Genomic DNA, 20,852 nt, shown 5'->3' with positions numbered 1-20,852 from the left:
TTTTATAATAATAATAATAATGTTTTTATTGGTCAGAAATTACCCGCAATGGCAACCTTTCTAGTGCTGAATTGATGCAGGGTATTACAAGTTTCACACAATGCACAACATATATGATATCTTATCCACACTAACTTGCATTTTATGGAACTGTCGCAAGAGTCCGGGCGGCTGCCATTCGGCGCCACCAGGTGACTTCAATATGACTTTCCCCAACCAAAGTCAGGTACCCATTTACACCTGGGTGGAGTGAGGAAAGTCATGTTAAGTGCCTTTCCCAAGGGCACAAGATCGGTGACATGACAGGATTCGATCTCGGGACCTCTTGTTTCTGAGTTGAACACTCTGCTGTTGCGCCACATGACCCCAGCCCTTAAGTTCCATTCTACAGTTCAAGATGTTCAGTGTTGTGTGATGGTGTATTCCAGATGAGATGTCGGTTTGCAGTTTGCTGATTGAGGAGGAAATCATGTCCAGAAGAGCAGCTGCTGCTGAACAGAACAAGAACCCTGACTACAGCAAGTGCCCTGGTAAGCTTCAGTTTTAGTATCTGATGATATTTTAGTTTGCTATCATTATTATTAAGGGATGTCCCTGTAGCTCAGCTGCTAGCAGCCTTACAGTTTAGCTCTTGATTCCAATTAGTTGGTTACTCGGAGACCCAGCTGGTTCAAATCCTGGGAATGGCATCTTAGTCGGGGCTGCACCTGTTTTTCGGAAGGGATCATCATCATAATGGCGGTTTTACAGCAAGTGTCTTGAGAATTAGCTGATGTTTTTTTTAGATTAGTTTCCTATTATTGTTGTTTAGGGATGTCCCTGTAGCTCTGCCTCACAGTTGAGCTCCTGGTTCTAATTAGCTGATAGGTTCAAATCCTGGGAAGGGCATCTCAGTTGGGGCTGTACCCGTCTTTCAGAAGGGTCATAAGATTAGGATCCAGTGTTATAGAAGGTGTCATCAATTACATACACTTCAAAGCTGCTATATAGGTTCGTCTATCATGTCACCTTTGACCCCCAGGCTGTTCCCATTAGCTGCATCACCCCCTTGACTTGACAGCCATTCCTGCAACTGAATTGTCCCCACAACAAATGTTCTCAATCATATGTACTATCAAGCTGCTAGGTTCATCTATCACGTCACCTTTGACCCCCAGGCTGTTCCCGTCAGCTGCACCACCCCCAGCTGGACAGCCACACCTACAACCGGGTTGTCCACAGTTCCCCCCACACCTGCCCCATGCACAAGGACATACTGGACATGGAGACCGACTTCGTACGCAGGACAAAGGCCAAACGGAACGCTGACAAGTGAAGGTGTGTAGTTAGTTGAAATCCTCCCACACCATAAGGTGTATAAGCGGTGCCCATCTCCGTTTCATAGCCCTGGGCCACACTGTGGTGCAATCACTGCAGCAGGGCGCTAGTCCACTGGCAGTGGAGTGCGTTTAACTTCCATACTGTTTCATAAGTATGTACCATTTTTATAAAGTCTTTGGTATGACTCAATGCGCCTCTTGTCCAGAGGTGCCCTACCCGGGCACGAACTAGGGCCTTCTTGTCCAAGTAATTTGAAACAGATGTGGCTAGTAACAGAAGTGCTGACCACTACACCACAGGGACACCCCTTGAAGAAAAACTTGCGTCTTACCGCACATATATTCACTCCCTGAAACTGTGTGCACTAAGGTGCAGTCCTCAGATTTTGTTTTCGTGGTAATATCTTATTCAGCATTATTTTTGAAGAGCCAAGAACCAGCAAATAAATTTTGTGTGGCCTAAATGAATCATTTCACGGTAAAATCCTGCCTTGAAAGACTGTAGGAGCCTTGTGCTTATATTGGGTTGTCTTCTTTTCCTTCTTTTGTTATCCCCAATGGAGATGAAGAATTATGATTTTATCTACATGTTTACATTGCATTTGGGTGAATTTTACAGAAATCAACGAAAATCTGTGTGGCAGATTTGGTGCATTTTCTGCCAATTCCTTTTAAGTTGGCTATGCATACACAACATGAAAAAAAAACATGATGTAGAGATTCCTTTTCCCTTAACTACTATGATGTTCACAATCAAGAATAGACATACAGACAGACACATATACATGTACAAGGAGTTTGTCCATTTTCTTTTCTTATAAAGGAATAGTTTTGGTAGCCCATACTTTGTTAGATTGAAACTAGTTTGACTAATAAGTACATCAGATTTAAAATTGTCTTCTTTTTTTACTTTACTAGATCTATTGATAGTATGAAAATGCCAAACATCGCACATAATGTGTCACAGAATAACAAAAGTCTTGTTGCTGGAGAATTATATTTCCAGATAAGATGTTCACTATTATCTAGGTTCTTCAATAGAAAACATATGATTACACTACAATGATGGTATTATGAACAAAATAGGTTTTGTTCTTTTTTTTCTTGCAGGAAACAGTTTGCTTTTATTGCATTTTGCCCAAAGCACTGTTGTACAAAGGTCTATGCTTAGCTAAAGTGTATCTTACAATACATCAGAATAAGACTCAGAAATAAAGACAATATAAAACTTATTTTCTATGATTTCTTTTGGTAATTGAATTTCTTTATCATTTAATGAGTAAGGACATTAAAAATTTCTGTACACTATAAGTATCTACCTTTATCATATCTTCTTGTATGACAGAATCAGCATATTATATATTCAAGTATTTTCCAGAATGCAAAATTCTGAATTTTAAGAACATTCCAAGGTTCAATGCGACAACTAGAAAAAACAAATCTGCAACAATGGCTCATTTTGGTCCATATGTATTACACCAATTCGTATGAATTGCATATGACCTTGACCCTCTTCTATCCGACATTGATGTTCCTGAATGTGACCATGACCCTTCTCTTTCTGAACTTGACCCTTCCAATATGACATTAGCTCTCTCCATATGGCCTTGACTATCCATCAATTAGACCTTCCCCAATTGCCATTTACCCTGCAATATGGTATCAAACATCCATTTGACCTTGACCCCACCACATGACCTTGACCCTTAGTCCTTCCATGACCTGATGAGGAGGAAGATGAAGGAGAGGAGGCGGAACCCGACCATCAGCCCCAGCAGTGCATATAGGTCCACATAGAAGTTATCCTGAAAGGAATAATTCTTGTCAGCAAGCATGTGACAAAAGTTGCATGGCACAAATGTTGTTCTAGATAGGTACGGTAAAGCAGGCATCCTCAACTGAGGTGAAGCATGATGCTTTTTCAAGTAGCTAGTGGTAGTGCAATGCGGCTTTGCCACGGCTCACGTTTTTGGCCAAGCACAACGGGTCACCCCTACTCTTCTCGATAAGTGCAGAGGTTTGCCGCTTGATATTGGAGCAATACATACTTTCTGTAGTTTTTGCAGTCCCTTGTATGTTAGTGAGAAACAAGAGTTGGCCATCCCCACAGTTTCAGTGGTCTTGTAAAGTTTGTCAATGATTAGAATTTAAGGGGAGAGCAAAATGTTGCCTTTTCCACCATTGCTCCCTACTCATCATGTGTTCTGGTTAGCCCCCTACTTTCCCCACAGCCCCTTCCCCATCACACTTTCTGATCAATCCCTAACCTCTCTTACCAACCCCCTCACTCACACTTTCTGGTTAGCCCCCTACCTTCCACACAACAACCCCCTCCCTTGTGCTTTCTGGTTAGCCCCTTACCTTACCCACAACCCCTCCCTTTCACTTCCTGGTTAAACCCTTACCTTCCCCGCCCCCATCCCCCCACCATGTTTTCTGGTTAGCCCCCCACCCCCCCCCCCCAACATGTTTTCTGGTTAGCCCCTTACCTTCCACACAACACCCCCTCCCTTAAGCTTTCTGGTTAGCCCCTTACCTTCCCCACAACCCCCCTCATACTTTCTGGTTAGCCCCTTACCTCATCATAGCTGAGATTCTGCAGGACCTGCTCTCCAGTCTCCAGGCAGAATGGGATCCCCTCTGTACAAGCTGCATGATAGGGATGGAAGGGTAGCATATATTAAACAAATAGTAAGAAGGAAGTTAATAGGTTAACATAAAATGTACTGATATTGATTACCAATCCCCACTGGTTGATACGTTGTCTTAAGTTCATAGGTTTGCTCACTGATATTGGTGACAAGTGAACACTGCTTGTTTGATAAGTTATTAAAAGTTAATAGGTTGATAAGTTATTGAAAGTTAATAGTTTGATAGGTTTTTGAAAGTTAATAGGTTGATTAGTTATTGAAAGTTTATAGGTTGTGTACTTATGTTAGTGACAGGAAACCACTGGTGGATAAGTGATTGAAAGTTGATACGTTGTGTACTGATGTTAGTGACAAGTAAACATTGGTTGATAAGTTATTGAAAGTTAATAGGTTACGTACTAATGTTAGTGACAGGTGACCACTGGTTGATGCACAGAAGTTCGTTGGCATACTTGAACCAGGAGACATACTCCAGCCAGATGAAGTACACAGGAACAGAGCTGTAGGGGGGAATGGGTAGGTCAGTTGAAGATCTTGTATCATTAATACGTTACATGACAAGTGTTACCTGCACCACTCAGTTTCTTTACAAATGAAGGGTGTAGCCCAAACCCTACCCTTCCAGTTCCAGTCCATCAAGAAACTATATACGTTTTAAGAATGTTCCAAGTAGAACCATTTTGAACGTTGATGAAGGTTAGACATTCAGCTAATAAGGTACGCCAGAAATAGTTACTGAAGCATAAAACTTTATCCAGTTCCTTGAGTAACTATTTTGGGTGCATGTTGAATATATGCTGCATTTAAGGATCAGTGCTATTGTGAAGAATGCAAGGAACGTTTGGGCCAAACCTGACCCAATAGGCTGTTTTTGTTCGAGCACCGGTGGTTCAACAGGTAAAACTAGATGGCATTTCGGCCCTTGGTATAGTTTTCTGTTTTATGCCAACCTCAGACAGAGGCATGACTTACTTGGCTTTTAGGAAGAAGCCTCCAAACAGCATCAGGGGGATGAGCATGGGTGCTGCAATCGCCATGGCAACGTCGACAGAGGGGCTGAGAGTTGATATCATGTAACCTGATATGGCAATGAAACAAGATCTGGTTAGAATTACCAAATACCTCAAAAACTAATAGGTAACAGCGTTATTGATCGCTAATGGATAAATATGTTACTAATTAAATGATGATTAATGGTCAACACAGAGTAGCATTACTGCTAAACTGCTCAGGGATATGGACAGAGGTGGCATCAATGTCCAAAATGCCAGAGCAGTCTGGCATCAATGCAGGTCCTGCCCAGCACTGCATACTAATTTAAAAATGCTAATGGTTTGAGTCTTAACTTCATACTGGGTTTGATTTCTTTATCTGTTGATAATGAACTCCAGTGCACTGATTTTGACCTACAGTATTTCCCTTAAAAAAAGGTAAAACTTACTTCAAATTTGTTATGTCAAGCAAACAGTTTACTAAGATAGGGTTTCTTTTTATCGGGAAAACACGTTATATTATTAGTTCTCTCTTTTCCTTAGAAAAGTCTGCTAGCATCTGAAGACTCACCAGCAGAGACTGAGACGTTGGCCGTGATGGTGATGATGGCGAAACAGATGAGGAACTCCTTCCAGCCCGCATACAGGCCTGGTGCAAACGAACGGAATATCAGTCAATGTTTTGTAAAAACAGCCAATGTGAAGTGAGTGATAAAAGAGCGGTAAGAGTGCATGCTGCCATGCATACAGGTACAAGGATCATGGGTTTGATCCCCATATACTATCCCACTTACGGGGGAAGAGTATGGTTAGTGAACCTTGATAGGGTAATACCTGATATAGGGCTCAATGTAGGCTGAAATATGTATTAGCTTGGTCTCGACTGAGACAGATTGATAGATCGATACATAGCATCATAAACTTGTGGATTAGACCTCTGATGTGTTTTCAATTGTGTGGCCCAAGGGCTTTAGAAATGGATATGGATGCCATGCCACCCAGACACTATGATTATAAGGTGCGTGTGGGAAAGGATATGAGGAAACGACATGAGTTGATTCTGTACTTACCCACCATCCAGTAACATATAGCCGTAAACACCAATGGTAGAAGCACAAAGTACGGCAGCTGAAAAATAGACAATTTCGGTTCAGCAACTTCGACTAGTACTGAGTGTAAAGAACTTTATTATCTATCAATGATCTACCAACCTGATAAAACCATCCACAGAACGTGCTCTCATTTTGATACCCAATGATATATCATAACTTTATTGATTCGATCATTGAATCCTAAGATACATGGTAGCGTCCTCAGCCCAACAGAAGACGCTGAATGGCGCACTTTAGTCATGTTACATGTATCAAATCTAACTTAAAGCAACTATACAATTGTACCATAATGTAAGTTGTCGCTTATCACCAGTAGCATTCCCAAGTTTGTTTGCCTGTGCTGAAATTGCATAAAGCTTATAACATGACGATTTCTATTACCAAACAAGCCAGACTTACCTCGGCTATAGTTTTGCAGAGGAAGTACACGTCAGTTCTGTACATGCCGTTGCCGTGCTCGCGTCTAAAGATAGGTAACTCGGCTGGGAACACCTGCATGGGAAAATAGAGAATGGTGAGGGGGTCGGTCTGCATAGGGCGATCCTGGCAATGCTAAACGGTACATTTAGGAGGGCCAGCAATGCCTAACGGTAAATGCTAAAAAGGGGAACTGTTGTTGCGAAAGGTTTTGGGAGCAAGTTGATGTTCCACAATTGACCGTTATCAATTGATTCATGGGGTGTCTGATTGTCTAGTCGGTCTGGTAACACAGACACAACCAGGCGTTCTGTTGCAACTTTTTGGCAGTCTGGCGTTCGGATACGCCAGACGCGATTACGCATCAGGAATGATTTATCGACAATGTTTATCGTTGAATTAGAAAAGGGCCGGCTACAATCAACGATGAGGTTTAAAAAGAACTCACGTTGATGACAGAGAAGATGTGGGAGAAGGCGATGTTGGTGAGCATGAGGAACAACGCGCCGTTGATGTTCAGGATCCCGTCCTGGTTGTAGTCGATCTGCAGATACACGATCCCAACCAGCAGCGCAATAAACTGCCGGAGAGAGAAACAGAATATTCATTACGATGATGAAGGTTAGACATCCAGGTAATAAGCTACGCCAAAAAAAGTTACTCAAGCAACTGAATAGAATTTAGAAAGAAAAAAAAGTTTCAAAATGTTTCAAAATTTTATCCACTTCCTGAGTAACTGTTTATATCGAATCACACTTCGTTGTCAAAAGTGATTGATATTACAAAATAGTTTTGCCTCGTTAAGACAGTATTGGTAGAGAGCTATTTGTGATATTAGAGGGCTCGAAGTACCACCTGCAGTTGCAGGTTAGTGTAGGTAAAATGTCAGCTTTGCAAGTTTTTCTGATGTGTACCAGTCCATGTAATACTGTTTGCTGTTCTGATTGCTGCACCTATACATGCATATGGAATGGAATAATGTTTCCAAGCAAAATCCAGTCATCCACACATCCTAAAATCTGCCCTTGGTGTAGGAAATTCTTTTCAATGTCACCGATGTACTCTCCGGAGTTTCGGCTCTGGCTGGGTTTTGACGTGGTTTGGGGCGTTTTTGTCGGGCTTTATATTTTGTCCCGATTTCTTTAACCATGTCGCCAAGCTTTAAAAAAACAACACGTCAAAAAACAGCCGGAACCGAAACTCTGCTTGGAGAGTACATCGGTGACATTGAAAAGAATTTCAGACACCGAGGGAAGATTTTAGGATGTGTGGATGACTATTTTCATTCTTTGTTTAACACTTCATATACATGTATAGGTATAACAATCAGTACAGCCCTGTATTTGAAGAAGAAAGTTTCCTACGATGGCCTGTGCCGTCCGCACTCCCATGATCATGGGGTCCCGGATGTTCTGGAGGTTACATCTCCACATCATGGCAAGGAACTGCTGCAACCAGGTCGCCTTGTACCTGTAAGGTGTGCAAAGGAAAGTAGTGTTGGGTGAGCTAATTAAGTGTCACTGTTCAGGAGGCACCATCACTCAACGTAACACATTGTACACAATTCATGTTGGCGCATGCATTTCCCTGCGCATGTAAATTTGCGGTTTGAATATAAAAAAGAAGTTAATAAATACCTTGAACATGCACGGAAATGAATGTAGTATATGGTGTGTAATCAAACATACACATCACAAAACAATCTGTGCACATTTTGATTCTACATGAACTGGAAGTTGAAGATCTTACTCACCGAGATCTCCCTGAATAATCCTCAACAAGCTGAAAATAAAAGGCAAAAATAGAGTCAAACATTGTAATCAGGCCTGAAAATTTTGGCACAGTTTGATTGGAGACACTAATGAAAATTGATCTTTTTTGTTACCTCTGGGTTGACATGGTTGGCTGCAAGTTGCTTCTTAGAATCTTTGTTGTCTTTTACTTCCTGGAACTGGTCGCAGATTTTCTGAAACCGACGCAAGAAGTACTTTTGAGTTACCTGACAGGTGTTTTTCAAACAGTGACATTTGCTCTCACCTGGAGGAGAATGTTTGCACAGTTAAAGTAAACGGTAAATATCAAAACAACAATGATATACCATACTGATCTCTTCTTAAGCAAAGTTGAGCTGGAATTGTCAACACAAAAGGTTTACCCAAATTTTCGACTGATCAGCTCCAGTCTTTGTCAAAGAATGAGCAATCGACTGCTTCTGTGATGTCAATTACAGCTCAACTTTGATTCAGAATGACTTATACTAGCACAGATGAATTTCAAGTAAATACTGATCTCTTGGCATCTAGGATCTTACCAAAATGACACTAGTTCTTGTGTGCAAAAGGTTGCACCTTATTGTTGACGATTTTCTGAAAAGGGAAAAAAAAGAGATTTCATCTCCCATACCTCCACCCTCTGACGTGATATTTTTTCCTTCCCAGGTCTGATGGCCAGGGTCTGGATGAAGTAGTCAGCTGGGTTGAAGGCTGGAGGGCAGGTGTAGCCGACACTGTGGATGACACGATGTAAGAATGATGTTAACGAACGTTCACACTGATACGCATACAACACCCACTTTTGGCAAGTCTGAGTTTCGAGTCTATCAATCCGACGTAACGAATTGAATTAAGGTTGACCATTTATTCACAAATGCCCAGGTAAAAGGATATTTACAGCTGTGATGGCTTTGTGTTCCAATTTCAAGCTTGGCAAAATAGCAACGTTACTGAATGATGAAACTACTGACGGGAAACTATTATGTATTGACGGAAAATTTTTGTTCTTTGTGTGCCTTTTTTACGTGTCACAAGCTTAAGGAAGATCCAAAGGTGAGAAAATAGTTACATCCTTGCCAAACCGCGTGGTGTATAGGGACGGTACCCATCTCCGTTTCTATGGCGCTTGGCCTTGAGCCACACAACGTCGTGCAAGCACTACAACAGAGCACTAGTCCACTGGTAGTGGAGTATCTTCCATTCTCATACTCTTTGAGTAGGCTTGAGAGATATGGTAAACAATAGCGAAAGCATTTCTGAATTAATCAGTTGAACCACAAACACGACCAAAGGAATCGTTCGACTTTACCTGCCGAAGAAGTCGATGACTTCGCTGGTCGGTCCCAGGAAAGCGACCCGGCCCTCGGCCATGATCAACACTCTGTGGAACAACAACACAGAGTGTTACATCATCTGCCAGTGTATCTGTAGTACTTTCGGATTGACTAGTGACATTTGAAACAAAATACATGATGTCTTGGTAGAGATACGTCAGAAGCAGACGTGTTGATAACGTGTACTTCAGTTCTGGTCCAACAATGGATGTACTGAAATCGGCTGATTTACCTACACAACCACTGCTGTCTGAATGATTTAAAAGACTTGCTTATCACCAGCAAAATATTGTCATCATTAAAGGCTTGCCTGGCATGTAAAGTCACTGGTCGAACAAGGCGTAGACCTCAGACGAAGGCTGGTGGATAGTGCAAAGGATAGTTCTTCCCTTTGCTGATAGCTACTGAGTACTTTGCATCCAATTCTGTCTGACTGATCTGCTTTATCACTAGCTAAACGTAATCACCATTTAAGGCCTGCCAGTTTTGGGCATCAGTAAAGACTACTAGTAGATTCGTTGATGAAGGTTAGACATCTAGGTAATAATATACGCCAAAAATAGTTACTCAAGCAACTGGATAAAATTTCGAAACAGATGTTTCAGGCAGCATCCGCTATCTTTTGTCAATGACTAAGGAATGGTTCTGCCAGATCTTTCCTTAGTCACTGACAAAAGATAGCGAATGCTGTCTGAAACGTCTGACTGTTCCAAATTTTTTTCCAGTTGCTTGAGTAACTATTTTTTTGGGCGTACTAGTAGATTTACCCGTACGTTGATGAAGGTTAGACATCCAGGTATACGTAATAAGATACGCCAAAATAGTTACTCAAGCAACTGGATAAGATAAACATTTCAAAATTTTATCCAGTTGCTTGAGTACCTATTGGGGCGTACTAGTAGATTTAGTTAGATGCCAAATCTTACCTCATTCACTGACAAAAGATAGCGGATGCTGTCTGAAACGTCTGACTGTTTCAAAATTTTATCCAGTTGCTTGAGTAACTAAAGTTGGCGTACTAGTAGATTGACTTACTTGTCGAACAGTGCGTAGACCTCAGACGAAGGTTGGTGGATGGTGCACATGATGGTTCTGCCCTGTGCCGCCACGCCCTGCAGCGTGCTCACCACGCTCTCAGCCATGAACGAGTCCAGACCTGACGTGGGCTCGTCGCAGAACATCAGGGGCGGGTTGGTTAGAACCTAGAACGTACAGAACATCAGGGGCGGGTTGGTTAGAACCTAGAACGTACAGAACATCAGAGGCGGGTTGGTTAGAACCTAGAACGTACAGAACATCAGGGGCGGGTTGTTTAGAACGCACAGAACATCAGAGGTGGGTTGGTTAGGACCTAGAACGTACAGAACATCAGAGGCGGGTTGGTTAGGGCCTAGAACGTACAGAACATCAGAGGCGAGTTGGTTAGGACATAGAACGAGAACGTACAGAACATCAGAGAAGGACCTAGAACGTACAGAACATCAGAGGTGGGTTGGTTAGGACCTAGAACGTACAGAACATCAGATGCGGGTTGGTTAGGACCTAGAACGTGCAGAACATCAGGGGCGGGTTGGTTAGGACCTAGAACGTGCAGAACATCAGGGGCGGGTTGGTTAGGACCTAGAACGTGCAGAACATCAGGGGCGGGTTGGTTAGGACCTAGAACGTACAGAACATCAGGGGCGGGTTGGTTAGGGCCTAGAACGTACAGAACATCAGGGGCGGGTTGGTTAGGGCCTAGAACGTACAGAACATTAGAGGCGGGTTGGTTAGAACCTAGAAAGTACAGAACATCAGAGGCGGGTTGGTTAGAACCTAGAACGTACAGAACATCAGAGGCGGCTTGGTTAGGACATAGAACGTACAGAACATCAGTGGCGGGTTGGTTAGGACCTAGAACGTACAGAACATCAGAGGCGGGTTGGTTAGAACCTAGAACGTACAGAACATCAGAGGCGGGTTGGTTAGAACCTAGAAAGTACAGAACATCAGAGGCGGGTTGGTTAGAACCTAGAACGTACAGAACATCAGAGGCGGGTTGGTTAGAACCTAGAACGTACGGAACATCAGAGGCGGGTTGGTTAGAACCTAGAACGTACAGAACATCAGAGGTGGGTTGGTTAGGACCTAGAACGTACAGAACATCAGAGGCGGGTTGGTTAGGACCTAGAATGCACAGAACATCAGAGGCGGGTTGGTTAGGACCTAGAACGGACAGAACATCAGGGGTGGGTTGGTTAGGACCTAGAACGGACAGAACATCAGGGGCGGGTTGGTTAGGACCTAGAACGGACAGAACATCAGGGGCGGGTTGGTTAGAACGCACAGAACATCAGAGGTGGGTTGGTTAGGACCTAGAACGGACAGAACATCAGGGGTGGGTTGGTTAGGACCTAGAACGTACAGAACATCAGGGGTGGGTTGGTTAGGACCTAGAACGGACAGAACATCAGGGGTGGGTTGGTTAGGACCTAGAACGTACAGAACATCAGGGACGGGTTGGTTAGAACCTAGAACGTACAGAACATCAGAGGCGGGTTGGTTAGAACCTAGAACGTACAGAACATCAGAGGCGGGTTGGTTAGAACCTAGAACGTACAGAACATCAGAGGCGGGTTGGTTAGGACCTAGAATATGGGGTATCGCTGTGTTATCAGTACAACACCCATAAAACTGTTTTTTTTCTTCTTCTTGGTAGTCCTTGGCTTTTATTTACATCAAACATGAAATATAAAAGTGGCAGTGACTGGCAGTGTTCCAAGTTTAGGATGGAGAAATGTTCTTTTGAAAAAGGCGCTTCACTTACATGGAACAATTTTCAACACGATTCAACTAAACAGTTTGACAAACGAATAGTTCAGATATCTGCAACTAGGTGCGGGCTTTGAGGGCGTGCAATGAAGTGCTCTGTCGGTACTTTCCTTGTCTTTTATTCAGGCGTTGCTAACGTTTGTCATTGTATTTATTTGGAAGGAGAGTGCTGGTTCCTTAGCTTGTCTTAATAAAGAGACGCACCTCCGAGGCGAAGGCCAGCCTCTTCATCTCGCCTCCTGAGATTCCTTTGGTCCGGCCCGGCGTCCCGATCTTCGTGTCAGCACACTTAGACAGGCCCATCTGAGGAAATACACGTACAACACTCTTAAGGATCCTTACAGCTTATGTCTTAGAATGCTCTCCGTGTCAGTAACTTAGACAGGCCCATCTGAGGAAAAACATGTACAACACTCTTAAGGATCCTTACAGCTTATGTCTTGCAATAATCGTCGTGTCAGTAACTTATAATCAGACAAGCCCATTTAAGGAAATACAAGGGTAACTACAGCTCATGGTCTTTGTGCCAGCCCACTTATGCTAGGGTCACATTTCCCAGCCGGGGCCCGGTCGGGATGTTTGCGGAAACGAAAAATTAAATATGCATATCAAGAAAATACACAATTTGTAGTTAGGAGTAAATTTCTTACGTTTTGTGTCCTTTGTTGTATTTTGTATTATACTTTTCGTTCCCGCAAGCTGCCCGACCGGGCCCCGCTTTGGAAATGTGACCTAAGCATTAGACAGACCCATCTGAGGAAATATATCAATCGTGAAGGATCACTAAGGCATGTCTTAAAACGGTCTTTGTGTCAGCACACTTTGACAGGCACTTCTGAGGACATACAACATTATAGGTTTGGGGGTTTAAGAATCTGTATAGTTGATGTACCTGCATGATGACTTCTTCAACTCGTGCCATCCTGACGTCATGTGGGATGTGCTTGTCCATACGGAGCCGGGCCTGAAGAAACATACAGAAGACATCGTTTATACTTCTCATAGAAACTAGTAACTTCAAAAAAGAAGTCAAACCCAACCATAGTCAACCTTAGTTAACATAGAACTTTCACAGTAGACTAGATAACTATGTCGATTCCCATGTATATCCATGTATTTGTTTGTCTGCAATTAGCCTTTGGGCATGAACTTGCAATAAAGTTATTATTATTATCATTAATGGAATAGGTCTTTAGCAGGTCAAACTCCGATCAAGCTACAATATTGGTTTCAACATACTAGTACCTAGAACTTCCCTGTTTGTTAACGCTTTCAACGTCATGCATGGTTTCCTATACATGTATGCTGGTCTCCAGAGTGTGGAACATCACAAAGAAATAAACAGAAAACAGAGAAAACAGACAGACCTGGAATTTGAGATGTTCCCTGACCGTTAGCACACCGATGAACAGGTCGTTCTGCTGCACGTAGGCGGACACACTGGTGATGTCCTTCCCGATGGACTGGCCGTTCACCTGTGCCCAAATATGGATACATTTGTCATCAATGTGGCAACTTTAGCCTGTCACAATCAACTGGATACAACTATAAGATCGTGAGGTAAAAGTCTAACATGGATAAGTTTTGTTAGTATTTTTGCTGAATTTTGCAGTTGTTTCCTTGCTGTTGAACCTCCTAAATAGCAGTTCTGGCACACCAAGAGAGCCAGTCTCAATCGATGAAATAAATAAATCACAAACAAACGAACAAAAACAAGACCGACCTCCACTGTCCCCTCCACCGACAGGTTGCCCCGGTTCCGGTACGTCAAGACGTTCAGCAAGGTGGACTTTCCTGCACCGCTGCGGTTAAACGTGTGGATTCCATTGTTAACAAATATTCTACTGAAGCAGCGATTGTAGAGCGACTCTGGAGCGATCATCGTCATCAAATTAGAGCGACCACAGCTGTCATGAGTAGCCCAAACGAAGTACATTGATAAAGAAGTGTATTTTGTTGTCTTTCAAATAACGTAATAGGTCACACAACAAGTAAAATTCTCTTTCGTAAAATGTTTGACTTTGCTCCTGAGGTCGTTTGGGACAGAGACGAAGTCAGAGTTAAATGGTTGTTTAATGAGGGAGTAAATGAAATAGCAAACTTCATTAAAAAGCCTGGGCAAAACGAAGAAGTCACATATATTCATAGTAACTGAAATCTACCAAATCATGCGACTGTCTGTGCTGCTTTCTGTTATGTCTTATTTTAATTTACACATGTATGTACACTTGTTTCTGTTTGTGAAATACCATTTTGTTTGCATTTACGACTACCCAACTTAAGTTCAAAGTTCATTACAATGTGCATCCACCTGCTGTATATTATTTATTTATTCATTTCCTCCAACTTATGTATATTCTGCGATTATGTTTCACCTCTGTGCGTCTTATCTTTTGTTTATGTAATTAATATTACCCATTATGGTGTCTTATAAGCCCGCATGGGCTGGGCGCCCTACGGCGCATGACACGTAAATAAACTTTTCATTCATTCATTCATTCATTCACAAGTCCAATTTTTGTCGTCACCAAACGGTTTCCATCGAGTGGAAATGGGGCCTTGGCAAATGGTAAACATTAACAATATTAGCCTCAGGTCTCAGGGAGGAATATATGGTTGAATGTATTTGCCAGGGGAGCTGGCCTGACAAGATCGCGCTCCTAGCAGCCGAAGAGGGGGTCATTAACCTCCGCCAGTGAGAGCTTGTGTAAACACAGGCTATCAGTGGAGCTAGCTTCGTAAGTAAATTCATTCAGTCCTCAAGTCAATCTTTAGGAGACCTAGAACTGTAGTGAATCGCTGTTGTTTTGCTTAACGTATGGTATATCGGCGATTTGGACAGTTGTTAACATGATAGTTTCGAGTCTCCGTTGAATTTGATATATTTCGACATCATAATGATAACTTTATTGCACAACAATTGTACAAGGTACAAAGTATGGCATCTACTGATACAAAGCTAAAGTTCTATTAGGCTTACCTATCTATCTAATGTAATATGGTGAAGTAGTATGTGACAATGGGATTTTACAATCATTGGAGGAGTCTGGACATTCTTTGATATACATGTATTTTCCTATGTATACCATGCATTATGTGTGCGTGTTTTGATAAGAACCACACGAGCACACATGCAAAGTGTTCTAGATAGAGACTGCGTGGTGCGTTTATCAGAGTTTGAACTTTGAATCTCATATGCTCATGACGCACTCGTGTAATTAACCAACGGTGAAATGTTTGCACGACTTTTGGACCCCACAATGCTACATGATAAGACCAAATTCATTGTAACAAAGAAAACTCATACCTGGCTCCCATGATGGCTAGCAGCGTTCCGGGTTCCACAGTTCCACTTACTAGACAGCCATAAAACAGGACGATGTCAGTGTCACAATAGGCCTAGAATAGTACAGTGGTCACCATCAAAGAGCTTATTTATTCAAGCAACATAAATACCCAAAACAGCACGACTTCAGTATCAGAACAGATCACGATGGTCAAATTATATACATGTATGTAACTTGACTACGTATTCAACAGTGTATGGAGGTCTACACAGACGCCAACCAAAACAACGATTCTTTTTTGTGTTTGTTTCATTGTTTTAATTGTCAATCGCATTCTAATTCAGCTTTGAATATGCAAACGTGTTTGTTTTATTCAGATCTCCATTAGTATTAATTTTTTCATAATTTCACACTATTCGTCTTTGAGTGCACCTATATTAAATACGATTAGATCAAATACAAGAACATAAATTCATACAATTGTTAGACAGTAAATTGAACAAATCAAATGTGATCAACTTAAAAGTGAGCAGGAGAGGTCAGAGGTTAACTGAAGATAACTGATAATTTTTAGAAAACAAACGTGTAACAACTGCGCCTGCGCGATGACCGTACAGACATCCTGCCATTCCATACGTTCATTTTCTCACGTAGCCATGATTTTTTTCTTTTTGCCGTGAGTATCACGTGGTTTGAAAAGTCTTTAAGGTATCCAGATTTGTTTTAACATGGCGAAGATGATAAGATATCAAGACAGAACACTTAAGATCATGGTTAGCGTCTTACTCTGGTCTGTCTTTAGTGACAGGTAAATGGAGGTGTGTGCCTGACGTCACGGTCAATTCTAGTTACGTCATGTACTGCTGACGTAAGTTACATAACAAAAAAAAATCTTAACATTCTAACCATGTCTATGCCCCGGTCACAAATTCGATTTTTTGCACCCTAAAGCATAACTGTTGAAATTTGCAAGTTTCTATAATAGCAACACTGGTTGATTTATACTGACTAAAACTACAACATGATAATATAAAGATAAACATAGGCTGATAGAAACTTTTAAAGTTCGCAGTATACGCAGTTATATGGTTAACACTAGAATTGCTTTAAGCTTTGGGGATAAGCTAAGTAAGAGATTGCACAGCATGGCATACTAACTTAAATTGCAGCGATTAGACGTTACCTTAATGCTTACAAAAACTGGCGGCCTTCACCCCACGTAGATCATACATAGAGAGAGGGTGATAGAGAGAAAGATACACACACAGACAAAGACGCACTCGCACACACAGACAAAGACACATTCGCACACACAGACAAAGACACATTCGCACACACAGACAAAGACACACTCGCACACACAGACAAAGACACATTCGCACACACAGACAAAGACACATTCGCACACACAGACAAAGACACACTCGCACACACAGACGCACACTCACACCCAGACACACGCGCACTCACACTCAGACACACGCGCACTCACACACATACAAACACACACACAAACACACACACACACACACATACGTTTTAAGTCTGTACGTACCTCCCCTGAGAATGTGGATGGGTTTCAGGTCCTCCGGCTTGGCCCGGCGGCAGCACCCTCCCCCCCTCCCGGGCGCGCTGACGTGGATGTCCGCCCACCTCAGCGTGATCCTGTCCCGGTCCTCCACGGCCACGGGCACCGGGGAGCCTCTCCCCACCGGGCGGGCGGGGGAGCCGTTCCGTACCGGCGACAGCGAGCCGTTACCCGCCGGTTTGGGGCTCCCCGATAGGAGAGCGGTCCGTTCCGAAGCGTCTTCCATGGCGTCTTGTATGTCTAGCAGGAGACACGCAGTTACACTATGAACGATACGGTTCACAAGTTTAACTATCATGTTAGGAATGTAGCCTCAGCAGCAGGCTTCACAGTGGGCCGTTTTTACCAAACTTTACCTGTTTTCTGGCTGTTAACTTGTCCTGATGCTCCCCATTGTCTACGATATTTACAGGCTTTACCACAACACGGGAACTTTATGAAAATCACTCATAGTAAGTAAAAAAAATATACGTATCAAGATGCCCTTCATGTAGCCTGTTATGAGGCTACAACAGTCTTTGCCACCGCGTGAGTTAGGTAATGGAGCGAAGTCCAACTTTAAGATGAGTCAATACTACTAGATTTTCTGTTGCGTAAGATATGGCATTGTTTTGTTGCGTAATTTGCGTAATGAGATGGACATTTTTCTGTTCATTCTAAGACAGGTTAACGACAGGCGGCGTTCTTGGCTCAGTCGTGAATGTGTCGTAGTAAATTCTGTGTCGGAAAAAATAACTTAGATCCTTACAATTGCCGACGATCGGTTCGATGGACTTTCAAATGCTGCAGCACATGTTCTGTTGCTAAACATATGTAATTTTTGGCCTGTTCACTCTGAGACAGATCTAAGACAGGGGGCATTCCTGAGATAATTGTAAAAGACTTGGCCGTCTTATGGAGGAAAGGTTGTCGTAAGCTCTTGTTGGTTCAATCAAATTCAATCAAAGTCTCTCTGAAAATCGTACGCCACAAAAATCGCACGTCGAGTTTGACCGCACCGTAAACGCCTTTAGTTCAAACATCACGGTCAAAGTCTACCTTTTCACATAACCCCCAAAAGCTCAAAATACGAGTTTTCAGGTCCCTTCATGTATTTCATAGTGCACCTCCTTCTGACAGAAGAGATACCTGATGAAAAGCCAGAGAGTTGGCCGAAATCTGTATGGTTGGTTTATATTCCCTTTGCGTTGGACTAAGAGTTTAAACGTTAACCTTTTTATCTGTCGTCACATGTCAGTACATCAAACAGTGTCGAGTGGGAAAACACGTGACTGTATTAATAAACTCGCTCTGGGAGCATGTCGGCAGAACGTAATGCGTATACGGCAATCAACCTGCTATTAGTATTTAAACCTATCACAACTGCCGAATCTCTTTTGTTCTCTTTGGTCAACGTTGCATCGGAGTTACAGCCGTTGCGCATAAAATGCGTCTTTGGACACAACTAACTGAACCTACGATGCGAGATATGAACCTTAAATATGTGAACACGACCTTAAACGCCTACGTTCTGGCTACGTGCTGACTCTGGGCCAGTACCTTCCCTGTTTCTTGTACCGTTATGTACTAGAGACGTGTTAGAACTTTGCGAATTTTGCTCAAATTCTCTTGGTTTACATGCTGGTTTTATAGAATTCGTGAGATATGCATTCAAGAATTATGTTATTGAATATTGGTTATACATCTAAAGACCAAGTATGATTTGTTTTTAATCCTTTTTATCAATTATTTGTCATATTCTTAAATCTCTTAATGCAATTTGATTTCGATGCAAAACAAACAATGGATGTGAGGGCTACCACTTTGCTGGAACTCTTTCCTTATGAAAATTTCTACATTTTCTTTTTGCAACAGTTGTAGTAATGGTCATAATCATCTTACATGTACTGTCACAGTTGTCACGTGTATTTTCTGAGCAGTATTCAGGGCACATTCCTATCGTACTCTGATAAACAGAGTGATTGGGGACCGTATTTGTTAAAGACCCTGTTTGTTCGTGTTGTGTTATCGTCCCTGCAAACAAGATGTTGTTTCTTTCAGACAAACGTTAGAGAGTAACACGTTGTGAGCGCACGTGTGGGGGACACCATTCAGGTCACCAGAGTTCAGCAGTCTCTACCTGACTGATGCTAGGGTCACATTTCCTAACCGGGGCCCGGCCGGGCTGTTTGCGGAAACGAAAAATCTAAGTGTATGTCCATGCATTTGCACAAGCTATGCTCTTACATAATTTTGGGTACGTTTTGTGTTTTTGTTGTCTTATATCATACTTTTCGTTCCCAAAGACTGCCCGGCCCTGGCCCCGGATTGGAAATGTGACCCTAGCATAACTACGCTGACTGCAGCTGTAGAGAGAACTAGAGTTCGATGACCTCATACCTCCATGGAAGTTTTGAGTTCTTGTGTAATGTTATGTGGTTGGGGATGCACGGTGTATCCAAACCGGAAGTTCTGTGTGAAGTACCAAAGGAAGTCTTCAGGGGGCCCCAAATCTTTTAATTTCAAGTCTTTGATTTAATTCAATTTAATTTCGGTGCATCTCTAACCCAAAACAAAAACAGTGAACGTGGGGAGTGCCTCTTTGTTGGAACTCTTTTCTCGTGAGAGTTTCGACATTTTCTTTTTGCAACAATTATAGTTATTATCATGTGTATTTTCTGACTAGTATTTGGCTGGGACACGTTCCTATCGTTCTCTGACAAACAGAGCGATTTGGATCCGCATTTGTTAAAGGACGTGTTCTTCAGTAATATGTTATCGTCACAATAAACATGGTGTTTGTTCAAAGTTTCCCTGACCCTCCGTTGGACAAACTTTCGAGAGTGACACGTTGTGAGTTACATGTGCGGATTTAGGTCAACGAATTTCAAAACTATTCTATATTTTCAAAAAACTAATCTTTATACGTTTTGTGTTCTCTGCTGTCTTTTCAGTCATACTTTTACGTTTTGCATGATATCTCGACTATGTAGTCAAGGGTTACACGCAGTGCGGTCACCAGGTCCAGTGGAGTATGGGTCTTAACGTGTTCTCCTGTGATATGTTATCGTCACAATAAGCATGGTGTTTGTTCAGTTTCCCTGACCCTTCGTTGGACGAACCTTAGAGAGCAACACGTTGTGAGTGACACGTGCGGTTTTAGCTCAACGAATTTCAAACCATTCTATTTTTTTTAACTAATCGTTTTACGCCTTTTGTTCTTTGTTGTCTTTTCGGTCATACGTTTACATTTTGCATCATATCCCAACTAGGTAGTCAAGAGTTACACAAGTCCAATTAGCTCGCAGGGCGATCACTCGGTCCAGTTCAGTGGGGGCCTTCAAGGACATGTTATTCTGTAATATGTTATCGTCACCGTAAACATCAGGTGTTTATTGACAGTTTCCCCGTCGTTAGACCAACAGTAACACGTTATGAGGAACGTGAGGGATAGATAATTTGGGTCACCGAAGTTTGATACTTCCAGAAGTTACTACCAGGCCCCGTTGACAGTCCCTCACCGTATATATGTACAATACCTGCTGGGGCTTTACGAATCACACTAGGTTGAAACATGAAATCAAAGATAT

At 42.4% G+C, this 20,852-nt stretch overlaps 2 protein-coding genes across 2 annotated transcripts; both read right to left on the bottom strand.

The window, feature by feature from the left end:
* Positions 1-2,506: 2,506 nt before the first annotated feature.
* LOC136447926 (protein white-like) lies at positions 2,507-14,290 on the bottom strand. Its single transcript, XM_066447065.1, has 18 exons — positions 14,132-14,290; positions 13,776-13,883; positions 13,301-13,372; positions 12,613-12,711; positions 10,633-10,799; positions 9,573-9,644; positions 8,895-8,997; positions 8,377-8,457; positions 8,245-8,273; positions 7,856-7,961; positions 6,940-7,071; positions 6,474-6,566; positions 6,033-6,090; positions 5,534-5,611; positions 4,943-5,048; positions 4,370-4,470; positions 3,898-3,968; positions 2,507-3,124 (listed from the first exon to the last, which is right to left on the bottom strand). The coding sequence occupies exons 1-18, from the start codon at positions 14,288-14,290 to the stop codon at positions 3,026-3,028; spliced, it is 1,734 nt and encodes a 577-aa protein (XP_066303162.1). The 3' UTR covers positions 2,507-3,025.
* Positions 14,291-15,676: 1,386 nt separating this feature from the next.
* LOC136447577 (uncharacterized) lies at positions 15,677-17,569 on the bottom strand. Its single transcript, XM_066446578.1, has 2 exons — positions 17,251-17,569; positions 15,677-15,764 (listed from the first exon to the last, which is right to left on the bottom strand). Exons 1-2 carry the CDS (start codon positions 17,507-17,509, stop codon positions 15,691-15,693), a joined length of 333 nt encoding a protein of 110 aa, XP_066302675.1. The 5' UTR covers positions 17,510-17,569; the 3' UTR covers positions 15,677-15,690.
* Positions 17,570-20,852: the final 3,283 nt, after the last annotated feature.

Source organism: Branchiostoma lanceolatum, chromosome 13 (genome assembly GCF_035083965.1).
Source record: "Branchiostoma lanceolatum isolate klBraLanc5 chromosome 13, klBraLanc5.hap2, whole genome shotgun sequence".
Taxonomy (NCBI): Eukaryota; Metazoa; Chordata; class Leptocardii; order Amphioxiformes; family Branchiostomatidae; genus Branchiostoma; species Branchiostoma lanceolatum.
The sequence above is the reverse complement of the archived record's forward strand: the minus strand, read 5'-3'. Positions and strand labels throughout refer to the sequence as shown.